General features: G+C 43.5%; 1 protein-coding gene across 1 annotated transcript in view; it reads left to right on the top strand.

The window, feature by feature from the left end:
* The first annotated feature begins 351 nt into the window (after positions 1-351).
* DLK1 (delta like non-canonical Notch ligand 1) overlaps positions 352-14,088 on the top strand; it is a 160,665-nt gene continuing 146,928 nt past the window's right edge. The window contains exons 1-2 of the mRNA XM_085626355.1: positions 352-563; positions 7,214-7,277. Of these exons, the coding sequence (XP_085482481.1) occupies positions 497-563; positions 7,214-7,277 (131 nt within the window). The 5' untranslated portion in view covers positions 352-496. The remainder of the gene's footprint in view (positions 564-7,213; positions 7,278-14,088) is intronic.

Here is a 14,088-nt window from a genome sequence, read left to right as displayed (position 1 = left end):
CCGACAATTTTGGGGCGGGGCATTGGCCTTTCTGTCCTGTCAGGTGTTTTGGTTTGTAGATAAACATAGTGCGACTAGTCACCATTCAAGATACAAATACCTTTCCCGCTAAACATTAGTGGTTCTCAGGGTTACCAGTACAGAACGGCTGAGGGTCGGACCGCTTAACCCTGCTCGTAAGGTGTAAGGTGCGCGAGGAGAGGGGTGAGGGATATGTGTCTTGTAAAGGCTTAAGTCATAACACGCTGAGAAAGAGGGCTCAGAGAGCGACACGAAACCCGCCCATACCTGCTATCCCCTTCCCGTGCGCCCCCGGGTCTCCAGAGGAGGAGCCGAGGGCGGCCGCTGGAGGCGCTGTTGAGCGCCCCCCACACCCGCAGCAGCTGCAGCGGCGCCTGCAGGACCGCGCCGGGCTCCACGCGCGTCTTGGGCAGCATGCTCTGTCCTCTCATCCGCATCCGCACACCACGGGCTCCCGCGGCACTCAGCACCGGCCATGAATTGCCAGACTCTCAGCCTCCTCTGCTTCGTGCTCCTGCAGTCCGCAGTGTCCGCCGCCCGAGGTAAGAGGAGGGATGCGCCGTGCATTCGGCGCTGTTCCTGCCCCCGAGCCTGCAAATAAATGCCCCAGGTTCCCTCCCACTCAGCAAGTTGCACGTATTTAACTTTGCGCATAACTTGCCATTCTCAGGGTTTATGTATCATTGTGCAAAGGTAAAGTACATGTAGTGACACGTGCAAAGATACGTTTAGTGATATTAAACTATAAATTAACATGACGGTAATAAATTCTCCCCAGGAATCGGCGAGCAGGATACCATAAACCGTGTGCTGTTTAATCGTCTTTTCTGTCGCTTTCCTGCCGCATTTATGTATGGTTCATTATCTCTAGCTGCATCGTCTTTCTAAAGCATCTATCTATCTATCTATCTATCTATCTGTCTGTCTGTCTGTCTGTCTGTCTGTCTGTCTGTCTATCTATCTATCTATCTATCTATCTATCTATCTATCTGTCTATCTATCTTCCAATTCTACTCTTCTACGTGTCTCTCCTTTCTTTTACCTATATGATACATCTCCATTTTATGTTTTATATGATAAACTCTTCTATCTATCTATCTATCTATCTATCTATCTATCTATCTATCTATCTATCTATCTATCTATCTTTGACCCACATAAAATGATACGTCTTTGCAGCTGCCCATCTATCTGCCTTCAATCTGCTTGGCTCCTATCTTTTATTCTGAGTATTTGCTTCCCACATGTGTGGCTATTTTTCTGTCTAACTATCACATCTGCTGCTTCCAGTTTACTGTTTTCACTCAACCATGTTTTTAATAGCTGTTACTATACCATGTATCCCTTTGGAATGCTTTCCTGTAACGATGTTTCACATTTAAATATTAGTTATGGTTAATAGGATATGTTTTTTTTTGAATACACGATCCAGAGAAAACATGTTCATAACCTGTTATCACAAGCATCTCATACCTCACACGCATATTTCATGGGTTTGTACTCTGAAATTATAAATTATGTGCCATGTATCAAGATAGAAGACACTCCTTATATGTCACCACATGATCTCCCAGTCCCAGGACACTATATGAGTTATTAAGGTATCGAAGCATTGGACTGTATTTGCAAATGTTAGAATACTGTCTGGGAAGTATGAAAGCTAAACAAATGCAACCACGTTCGAGATATAAATCTGATTCATTTTTATGTAAAAAGTGTCGAACTAACCATTATGTTACCGTCTTGCCGTTGCTCATTTGTAGTGTGCATGCATTTTTTTTATATATGGGGATGTTAGAGGATGGAGCAAAAAAAGCAAAACCCGGAATAGGTTTGAAAAATGGAATCTAAATAGCGAGCCATCCATTTCACAATTCCCAGCTGGCCATTCTGATTGTGTCTGCCTCACGCTTCCTTAAGTGGTTCAAACAATAAGCAAGTGATGTCATTTGCAGTGCCTAATCATCTACACCATCTCTTGACATCGTTTGCAGTTGAAAGTTTTACAACATTTTTAATCAAGTGACATCAGACTGCAAATTCTAGAATTCAACTGTTACACCATGAAACCATTCCTTTAAATTTGAGTGATAAACCGTGATTTTTTTTATCTAGACTTTTTTTAGTCTGTATTTAAAAAATTGTTTTTTTTCGGTAGAATTAAAACTTTACCTGCCAATAATGAGCACATTATTCCCTCAATTTTGCCGATTTCCCCATGCCTCCTGTGACGTGAATGGAGCGCCTCCTCAGGCGACACCAACAACAGGGCACACTCTACATACAGAGCGCTCCAAGGGGTGTGCAACTTTGTGAAATCTATCCTATCGCTCGCTCCATCCATCCATCCACCCATCCATCCATCCACCCATCCATCCATCCATACATACATCCATCCATCTATATTATGAGAGACTTGCTTACACCGAAGATGCCGATTTTTTAATAAAGGTGGAACAGCATTAGCAGCCTTTTTCTTAGCAAGCGCTGATTGTTCTCCTGACCAGGGTAGCTGCTCAGAACAAACGGGTGACAGATGAAAGCTGCCATCAGCCTCATGCTCTGAATCACCCCGCCCCCCCCCACCCCCCGTCTCGCGCAATGTGTCCTAGCTGGTTTAGCCCTACCTCCAGTCTTTATTGCCACAGGTGTTTACTTGCCTGGTTTGTCTGCCCTTTGAATGCATGACCCTGACTGACCTTACACAAGCCACTGCTACTGACCTCTCCAGGACCTACTGAGTGCATACTCCAAAACCACAATTTCTGTCCCTAGGGGTCCGACACAGGAACATCATTTAGAAGGAAGCAATCCGAAAAGCTCGTCTGAGTTCTCAATGGCCGATATTTTATAATGTCCCTGACTCCCAGGGTGTAATAAAAATGTACCTATCTCTAGTCACACAATTTAATACCCTTCACAACCATTCAAGGATGTACCAGCATGCCTTTGGAGGAGGAAGAAACAGCTCTTCGTGGCCATACCTTTGCATTCCAAACTAGGGTATGTTGATGAAAAATAAGACTTTTTACATGAGAAAAATACCGTGTCACATATTGATAAACAATTTAACTTCTACTCTATTAAGAGTCAAGATTTTTCCAGCCGAAATTCACTCGTACTTTTCGTCTGAAAGAAGAACCTTTCCTTCTCCATATCGTTTCCGACGTGCATAACCTGTGAGTTTTTCCTAGTTTTCCTTTTCGTGTAATATTCTTATGTCTTAAGAAGAAATGCTGTCAACCCTGGTATCACATGCTACAAAAAGTTGGCATGCACATACTCCCCTCTGAGGACCTACTTTATGGTGGCTGCAGGGCCCAAAGGCAAGCCTGTCTACCAGCACCTGTGCCTGTACCGCACCCAGTGGCAGCAACCCTAGTGCTCTCTCCTGCCTCATTACCCCAAGGAACCCTCCGTGTTCTCAACCTCGGCCTCTGCTCCTCACCCTGATGCCTCGTTGCACCACACAACACTTACTCACACCCGACACTCACAGCACCTGCTCCGACAGCACCCCACACCTCACTCTCTCACACTCAGGGGCAGCTCCTCCACACAGGCGGAGGAGCGTCGCCCCACTGCTTTCTCGCAGTGCAAGAAGCAGAAACATAAAATGTATAAATAACATTTTCTGTTTCTGCTTCTCGCACTGGGAGAAAGCTGAAGAAGGGTTTGGTTGGGGGCGGACGGGTCGGGGAGGAATGGCTAGCCCAATGTTATGGGCACTGACTGTTTTGTCGGCCCCAGGGCTGACCAAACCAGTCATGAGCACTCTCCCGTTTTCTCCATGTAGGCTGCATGCAGCCTGCTTGGAGAAAACGGCCACCCCATAGACGCCTGTATGGACCGCGTCCTAGCCAATCACAACGCTGCCATTGCAGCATTGTGATTGGCTTGGGGGAGGGGAGGAAGGCTGTCTGCTTCTGCTTCCTGGAGCAGAGAGAGAGCAAGAGACGCGACGTGGGACCGGAGGTGAAGGTAAGTTTTATTTTTTTTACATTTTATTAAATTAACCTCCCCTCCCCGTGCAACCCCTTCCCCGCGTGACCCCCCCGCACGATCCCCTGCCCCCACCAGCGAGTCAATGCAACTCAACTTCTCACACTCATACAGTCCTGCAACCCCCACTCAACACTGCAGTCACATACATGCTCCTTAACACCTGCTCATTCACAAAACATGCAACTAAGATCTGGGACGTACTGCAAGACAGCGGCCTGAACCAACGTTTTCTCACTGAAACCTGCATCAACACATGACATCGTCACAGCCACCCCCTGGCTACAAGAGCACCAGGCAAGAAAGACTTCACAATCCAAGAGACGGAAGCACCATAGTCCACAAAATCACCATCAGCTGAACCCCCTCCGCAGGCACGTCATCCTCCAACATGGAACACGAGTCGCTCAAGCTCCACATCACAGGCAACTTCACCCTAAGCGCAATCTCATCCACAGATCACCTGGATCATGCACCAACTTTACCAACATCATAGAATTTGCCGCACTACTGGCCCTCAACACTAGTAATTACATCCCCCTTGGAGATCTGAATCTACGTCTGGTGGATCACGGCGACCACAACTGGGCATTACAGAACAAGTAAAGTGACCTTCCCATATCATAAGACTCCCTAGACCCTATTTTTACCACATTTGACAACAACAGAGTTGACAAATGCACACCAACCTCCTGGACAGACCACTCCCTCAACAAGTTTAGCTTCCCGTTCTAGTACAACACAGGCTCATCACTGTCAGATCAGCCTGTCAAAACTGCAACAGCATCACTGACAAGAACTGAACCACCAATCTCAAAACCCACTGACCAGAACACTGTGACAGCCTCCGCAAAGCCATCATGAATTTCAACAATGTGATCACCACTTTTTCACTGGCCCTCCTCAAACAAAGCAATGCAACAACCCAGTGGGTACATTGAGGAAGTCAGACTGATGAGATACCACTGCAAACAATTGAGTACTAATGGAGAATTAGCCGTGCCAATACCAATATTGGTACATTCAAATTTGTCCTGAGAAGAAGCTATCACCAAATGACTCGGACCACGACATGCACCACTCTGGTGGACCACATGGATGTCAGCAGCAACAGAAGAAAATAAATATTCGTCATTGTGAGGGATTTCAACTCACTAGCAGCCACCTCCACTTGATCAACTCCCTCGCAGGACCTCTTCAGCAAAATTTCTCGATTCTTTAGCAACAAAATTGCTACTATTTACAGTAACAGTAACTTCAACCCACAACCAGACCCGACAGATCTCACCAAACGCTTTTTGATCTAATCCAAAGAACCAATGCTAACCACATGGCCCATCCTCATGCAAGAGGAAATCACCTCTATAATGAAACCCATCCACTCATTCTCTCCCTCATGGAACGGACGCACAGTACCTGGATGAAGTTCAAAGCCTGCATAACTAAATTGCTCACTGGATGAAGGCAGAACGGCAGAAAGCTGAAGACCCACAAGACCAAAATCGTGATCCTCTGGAAAGATCTCTTCTTGGTGTGATGCCACCTTGTGGCCAACAGAGCTAGGACGAACACCTACCCACACCACCTACATCAAGAACCTCAGGATCATCATCAGCAGCAAGCTCGACATGACTGCCAAAGTCAACGCTGTCACCACCTCATGCTGCCATTCCCTGAAGATGCTGAGGAAGATTTTCAAATTTCTCCTAGGCAGCACCTGGAACACTATCACGCACACCCTTGTGACAAGCAAGCTGGACTATCCCTCTATGCCAGAATCAGCAAAAAAACTCACCATAAGACTGCAGCCATTCAGAATCAGGGGCCAAAATTGCTCTCAACCTCCCAGGCCGCATTCACATGACACCACGCCTGAAGTAGCTCCTTGGCTACCCATACACAAACAAATACAATTCAAACTCCTCGCCCACGCTTTCTAGGCACTGCATAATACAGGCCCAGCATACACCAATAATCACATCTGTTTTCACAAAACTTCTAGACACCTCTGCTCGTCCAAACTCCTACTTGCACACATTCCACACACACAGAAACCCAAATCACTGGGTTGAGGTTTCTCCTACATAGCTCCTAATGTGTGGAACGACCTACCACTACACAAAAGAGCCTTTTCTTCACTTCTGCAAGAAGCCGACGGCTTGGCTTTTGGAGTAGTAACTCTAGGCCCTAGGTTTGGATAGATAAACACCTACTTTGCACCATAATACCCTCCCACATGCTATTGCGCTGTAAAAGTCTGTATAACATAAACATAACAAAATACTGATGCTTCAAACCAGATGCTTATTCCATACAATGGCACACATTTCAAATAAGGGACCACATGCTAGAAAATACATCCATATGGCTGTCACAGAGAACAAGAGTACATCTAATAGCAGGTCCATTTCATAATAACATATACTGACCTATTATAAATGTGATTTAATCTCCATAAGGATGGACAGGATGTCAGCCTATAAACCACTTCATAGCAGAAGTATTAAACAACAATGCCTTGACCCAGGTTTGCATGGTGGTATTAAGAAGTTAGCACTGTGCATGCTTCTTGGTTGCAAAATTGGCAACAAATGACAATAAATTCAGGTACAAGGGAGGTTTATGATTACTAGGTATGCTTCTGCAGACATTCTTCCTGTTGAAGCACACCATATGAACAAGTGTAAAGGAAACTGGAAAAGGGCACAAGAGAGTTAAAATACAAGCAATGAGTAGTGAAGTAGAAATGGATGAAATTGAACGAGAACATGATTCAAAGAACTCAAGTAAAATTATGTAAGAGAGGGAGAATTATACAGGTGTAACAACGTGGACATTTGTCTCATATGTGTCTTTGATTAACAGGAGATCCTCAGATATAATGGAAAAAAACACTGGTGTAAACACGTGGGGCTCTCATGATCACATAAGCATCAGAGCTAATGGTAGAGTTGAATACAATTAATTAAGATGTGCAGCTCATTTTGCTCAGCAATGCTTAGCTATCCAGATATATCAGCATCTCCTCATACATATTTCTAGTTTGAAGTCAAATGCAACCACAGTACTTGATACAGTGCATCTACTTACTGTGATACACATCTAATCTACACATGGATAAATGAAAGCTGTGCAATGATGTACTTATAACATACTAGATCATTTACAAAGAATAATTTCTTCCTTTTAGGGACTGATTGCAAACCAGGATGCCATGATGTACATGGATTTTGTGAAAGTCCAGGAGAATGCAGGTGATGACTGTAAAATGTTTTATATACTGTGCAAAGGTGGAGGGAAGTGGGAGTGAAGATGGTTTTTATGCAATGCATACGTCTAACAAACCATATCTCTTAGAAGATGCCATTGACAGTTCTGAAACTAAGTGACATGGACTTAAATTGTTTTGAGCAAGTTCAAACCACATGTAATGAGACTTTAGAGTGCAAGATGAACTTTCAATTAATGATACTCAAATACACAGCATGTTGACCTATCCTACCTGAGGTCGAAGCAGATGTCACGGGTGGGGTTTATCATTAGTCCTCCGGAGGCAGGAGTGGGCTAGCATGGGCAAAGTTTGGAGAGAGAAAGGGAGTGTAAGTGAACAGACATTATAGGTGATCTTTAGGACTGTGGGATAGCCTTTACCTTAAGGCAACTTTGGGAGGCAGGAACTAGGCCACAATGTAATAAACTTAGGTCGAGAATGTGGACAAACTTTACCTTTATTCACTTAGGAGACATTGTCACCAATCACAACTGAGTTCACATTTCAAACGTGCTGCTTCCTCACATTCAGGGAAGAACTGATAAGAACAGAGAAGGAGAACATTCTGCCTGCTTTCTGTGATAATTTCAATTTAATTGATGAGTGAGTATCAGGAGAGGGTCTCCAGATTTACTCTGAGTCTCTTGGCCTGGATACAGTGTAAGGGATAAGGAAGGTAGCCTCTTGATTACCTAAGATGCCTGATTGCTGTATGAACTTTTATCTTGAGCTGGGAGAGCGTTAAATAATCAAGATAGACAGGGAAACTGTATCTACTTATAAGAAAGCTAGCAAACCACTGTCAACTGCGCAGTTTACGAAAGTTGGGTGAAAGAAGAGTTATTTCAAGGCGCTCATAAAAGATTACACAAAATATGTGAAATTACCAAGTCCTACTGTGCAATCAAGAATGGGGGGCAGTCACCCGAACCCACCCAAAATTTCCAAAACAAAGTTTGGTACAAATTTTGACAATTTCTGAAGCACACGCAAATAAAATACATGTAATAAAAGTAAACACAAATATATTTCTTTCTTGGGCTTCTCCAGTTCTTTAATCGTTATGTGTTCTTCCAATCCCTTACACCAACGCGTTTCGTCGCATACGGGTAGTACACCCTATGACTTCCTCAGGGCTGGAATTGATACGAATTATTTTCATTCAGAGAACGATATTACAATACATCGAATTCTACCACCAAGGTCTCCTCCGTGTTACAAATGACCAAGCAAAAGGAATCAAAAGTGTTGTGCTCACTTAGCATGCGAAAGTCAAGTGTCATCCAAATTTGGTTTCTATTCGAGCATTTTTACACCAAGTAATTGTTGTTCTACGTGAAAAAAATATATAGTGCAAGTAAATCTGTGTAATGCCCCAGTGTTGGTTGCAGTGCAGTTAAATGATTACAACACTCCTTGTGCACATCCAGCGTGTATTTAACATTTGAAACGGTTTAAAAATCAAAGTACCTTTCAAAGTAGTATTCCCCAAATATTCTATTGGAGATTAGAGAACAAAATAAAAAATAACCTTAGAATTAAGATAACAGTGGCATGAGGCAACAGCATCTTTGCAAGCTAACAATATCAACATTTTCCCCTCTTTATCCGATTCACCTCTTGCATAAAGGAAAAGTTGCCTAAAGGGTTTGTTTGTCTCATTGCTGTTACGGATCCCCCTTCTAGATCACTGTCACTCGTCTGTATTGTACTCAATGAAGTACTACTGGAGCTGACAGAAGATGGTTTGGACAATTGTTTATCTTTATCAGTTTGAATCAAATAATCATATTTACTTGAAAAGGTAAATACCCTTCCACTGTTGTAGTCTAACTCATCACGTTTTAATTTTCGGGCTTTTCTTTGTTTTATATCATTCTGGTGATTGGATAGAATCTTCCTCAAAATATCATAGTTTTTGGCCATAGGCTCTGGCATGTTCAGTGCCGCGATCTCAGATTCTAATTGTACTATTTCACTTTGAAGCTTCACAACTTTACTTTCGGCATTCTCTATCAAGATATCCATCAACTTCATTGAGCTTGATACTAACTCTCTCTCCCAAATATTGAGGAGGTCTTCGTCCAAATGATCGTACGTTGGGATGATCTGTGAACGTAGGCCTCTGGGAATCCTATTAAGTTTAACGTAGTGCTTGAGAGTTGCACCGTCCTACCACTTTGACATTTCTGCACGTTTAAGTCTTTCTAGCCTCATAAATTTGTCACGCAGACCTTCATTCTGCTTATGGTCAACGCTTTTCACTGCTTCAGTTACAGTACTACCTTTATTCAAGTTCTCAAATAACTCTGCCGACATTCTGTCTCTATCTAGATTATCAGTCATTTTGGTGTTGATTTGTTATAATGTGCTATTAGAGCCGCCTACTCTTAACATACAGTTTACGAAAGTTGGGTGAAAGAAGAGTTATTACAAAGCGCTCATAAAAGATTACACAAAATATGTGAAATTACCAAGTCCTGCTGTGCATTCAAGAATTGGGGGCAATCACCTGAACCCACCCAAAATTTCCAAAACAAAGTTTGGTACAAATTTTGACAATTTCTGAAGCACACGCAAATAAAATACATGTAATAAAAGTAAACACAAATATATTTCTTTCTTGGGCTTCTCCAGTTCTTTAATCGTTATGTGTTCTTCCAATCCCTTACACCAACGCGTTTCGTCGCATACGGGTAGTACACCCTATGACTTCCTCAGGGCTGGAATTGATATAAATGATTTTCATTCAGAGAACGATATTACAATACATCGAATTATACCAACAAGGTCTCCTCCGTGTTACAAATGACCAAGCAAAAGGAATCAAAAGTGTTGTGCACACTTAGCATGCGAAAGTCAAGTGTCATCCACATTTGGTTTCTATTCGAGCATTTTTACAGCAAGTAATTGTTGTTCTACGTGAAAGAAGTATATAGTGCAAGTAAATCTGTGTAATGCCCCAGTGTTGGTTGTGGTGCAGTTAAATGATTAGAACACTCCTTGTGCACATCCAACGTGTATTTAACATTTGAAACGGTTTAAAAATCAAAGTACCTTTCAAAGTAGTGTTCCCCAAATATTCTATTGGAGATTAGAGAAAAAAATAAAAAATAACCTTAGAATTAAGATAATAGTGGCATGAGGCAACAGCATCTTTGCAAGCTAACAATATCAACACCATATTCTGTATTGATTCACTAACGCTTACCTCCTGGTTTTTCCTCTAATTCCGAGAAAGTATGCCATTTAGAAAAATCACCCACATAAAAGTCCACCAATGTCATTGGTATCTAACATCAAACTATTATTCCAACCGATCAATCCAAAATTGTAGATAATTTGGCAGCCAATGTATCAGCCTGTAACATAACAAATTAATTAAGTTGATATTCTACATTAATAGCACCACTCTGTAAAACCAATGAAAATTCAAGAGTAAAAGAAACCGCGATTCCTCTCACCCAAATAGTCCGCACATTAGTCTTGTCTAATATCACAATCCATTATAATCAGTCTCAGAATTTTAGCGTAAATATATTGCTTCTAATCCAACAGAGTCCCTGTACTATGGGGTACTGTCAACTGGGCATTCAGCTGTGTTCCTGATTCAAAGCTGTCATAAGCCATTCATAACGTGATCATGTGGCCTAGTGAACAAAAAGACTATCCGTGAAGCTTGAGGACTTTTAGAGCACGACAAGAAAAATGTACAACTCTTTTGTAAATGCGTGGACTTTGAAAATCTCCATCTTCAAAAGACTGGGACAATATGCTAAGCTTACCTGTGAGAAAGTCCCTTATTAGTTAGGGTGGATAGTAGTCCACCAAAAGTAATAAAGTCACTGACTTTATAGGTCCAGTCCAAGGTTTTATTATTTAAATCTGAGCTCAATCTCTGGTAGCAATGTCACAGAACAGGCAGGCTTAACTTGAAGCATTTAGAAGTACTAAAACAGTTAAAAAAGGAAAAAAACACAACACAATAAAAATTTCACTCCAAAGTTATAAAAAATATAGAAAATCTAATAAGCAAAATGACATACAAATGACCTAAATCCAATCATGGGAACCAAAGACATGAATTTGTATAGATTTCACTGAAAATATTGTAAAAAATGCACAAAGAGCCAATGGTATTCAATGGTTACAGTAGACCAGGACCTATGTGCGGTTTGAGGCCAACCTTGTTGGAGTGGGTGTCGGATACATCAAGTAGGATTGTACATGTTAGTAGGAAAGTAGGGAAGTTTGTAAATGTTTCAAAGTCGCAATCATAAAAGCGACTTTGTATTTTTTTTGAGAAAAAACTCTTTATTACGCAGGAAAAACTTAAAATTCAATCTGATATGGTGAAACTGCTGGAAAGAGCATATTAATGATTGGTGCCTTTGAAGCTCAGGAACTGTGGAGTAAAAGCTTTGAAAAAGTTCCAAAACTTTTTTTGGTGCCCAAACAACCACAGGACAGGAGGACCTCGGGTGGAGACACTTAGAGACTGTCAGGGTGTCATTCAGAGGGCAATCACTAGAAGGCACTGTTCCAGGGTCGGTATGGTTGAAAGTCAACCAAGGCCAGACCTCAACAAGAGGCGAAAAAAGAAAAAGAGATAGATCTATGTGTTTTTTGGTCTAGGGTGAGGTACTCTGGATGGGGGGAGACAGCAAAAGTGTCTCTTGTTGCCCTCACACATCCCGAGGGATGTCATGCTTCATCATCGGGCGGTGCTCCTCGTCGGGCCGGCGGTGCAATGCCCTACGGGTCCCCCGAAGGGTCTCTTTAGCGGAGATCTTTTAGAGAGCTGCCGATGGGTGCATGCGGGTATGTGGAGGGGGAGTACCGGGGTTAGTGGTGAAGGTAGTGTGTGCAAGGATAAAAATACCTAAGGGTTACCTGGGAGGCTATTTTAATAAGATGGTACCCTTGGTACAATAAAAATCGTGAAAAAATTGTTACTTGTCGAGACGTAATGTGTCTGTGGTAACTGGAGATAAAGGTCAAATGGTCGACATGTTTCGCGCCTTTTAGTGGTCAGAAAGATCCATGGCGTTTCATCAGGACCAGTAGAGGTGAAAAGTGTGGGAAGAGGTGCCCAGACTATGTGTAGTGGGAGGGGTAAAAAATCACCCTCTCACTAGGCAACAGGGGGGGGAGTGAAGTGTCTCCTAAACAGGTAGTGTGTGAAAAAGGAGTCTGTTGTGCCCCCTTTGCATTGGACCTAGACCAAAAAAGGATACGAACTGTAATACCACTAATTGTATATACTTGATTTCGCGCCCATGCGAACTTTACTATGTCGGTATGACCACCAGATCCATCAAAACGAGGATCAGTGAACACAAGAGTACCATTAGGCGAGCCCGCACAGCCACTAAGTTGACGAACCACTTTTTGGAAAAAGGGCACCCTTGTGAAGCGATCCTATGGACCATCTTGGAATCTAATACCAACTGGACCAGTGAGTCACTCTTTAGACGTGAACAACGCTGGGTGCACCGCCTACACACAGACACCCAGGGGCTCAACGACGATATCCCATGGACCGAGCTATAATACGGCCATATCTGAATACATTTGTAATGTGCAGTCCATCCTACAATCCGTTTTTTCCTCTAGGAACGCGCCTGTAGCAGCAGACAACGGATGGTATACCAACCACAGCTTTTATAGCTCTGAGTTATGCCTCACTCAACACGACTCAGGCAACCACCTGTCGATCCTTTTCTAAGTCGCACCAATTAACTTGTGATAGTGCTATATTTTAACATCAACCGGTAGACAATGGGACTATCACATCTATACACCTTAAGGGCCCGATAGCGCGGAACCACCTCACCCCCCACAAACTCTGACATACCCTCGACCTTGGTATCAGGCCGGGCGGACCCGTCAGAGGCTAACAGTGACACACATTTTTAGCCGAGGCATCCCTACATTACATACTAGTCATATCTTTGTTGTCTAGTTTTCTTTTCCGGCAATAACATACCGAGATTGCTTCACGGCCCGCATGCGCGTAGTGTCACTTTCTACACACACCACGCATGCGCATAAACTCTAACACGCATGCGCGATAGAATACTGAAACTTTAGGTTTTACTACACATGCGCAGCTCCGGGCCCACATGACTCAGCGTCTCCTCAATACCGGAAGTAGGCACCTCCTTCAAACACGGGTCTCACTCCTTAAATAACACGGGCTAGGCCAATTCAGTTACCTTCGAGCAGGCGTCTGGACCGGGCAGGTTTCCAGTGCCGTCACCTGAGCAACCCGTGAGTATTCCTCGAGCGGACCTACCTACTCAGATCACAACGTAAGTCTTCACCCTGCTCTACATTTTGCAACTATGTAAGTAAACCTGACGCTCCACTTTGTCTCCTTTACCCACCGGGTACTCCCTGCTGATACCTATCATTACCGGCTATCAGCCCTAGATGGTGTGGGCCTCCTACGCCGCTTTTAAACTCAAGGAGTAATCCCAACTCTTTCTATAGGTAAGACCACTCTATGTGCACTTTACTCGTGTTGAACCTGCGGATCTACTTGTGAAACTCACCTTAGCAATGCACATGTCTCTGTGACTTGCCCGTTGGATAACACGCCTGGTGAGCCCGCTGCGCCGCCTAGTGGAGGTTTTTGGGGCCCCGCGGGGTACAGCAGTTTACCTAGCGACCCTCCAGCTGGGTTCTGTGACCGCCACCGGGACCCGTAACCTACCATCTATGACTGGCATGGGACTACACCCACAGCTGCCCGCTCCTCCCAACTCGAGAGTAGCCTGGGCCCCCAGATG

This window comes from Triturus cristatus, chromosome 9 (genome assembly GCF_964204655.1).
Source record: "Triturus cristatus chromosome 9, aTriCri1.1, whole genome shotgun sequence".
Taxonomy (NCBI): Eukaryota; Metazoa; Chordata; class Amphibia; order Caudata; family Salamandridae; genus Triturus; species Triturus cristatus.
This window is presented reverse-complemented; position numbering and strand designations above follow the sequence as displayed.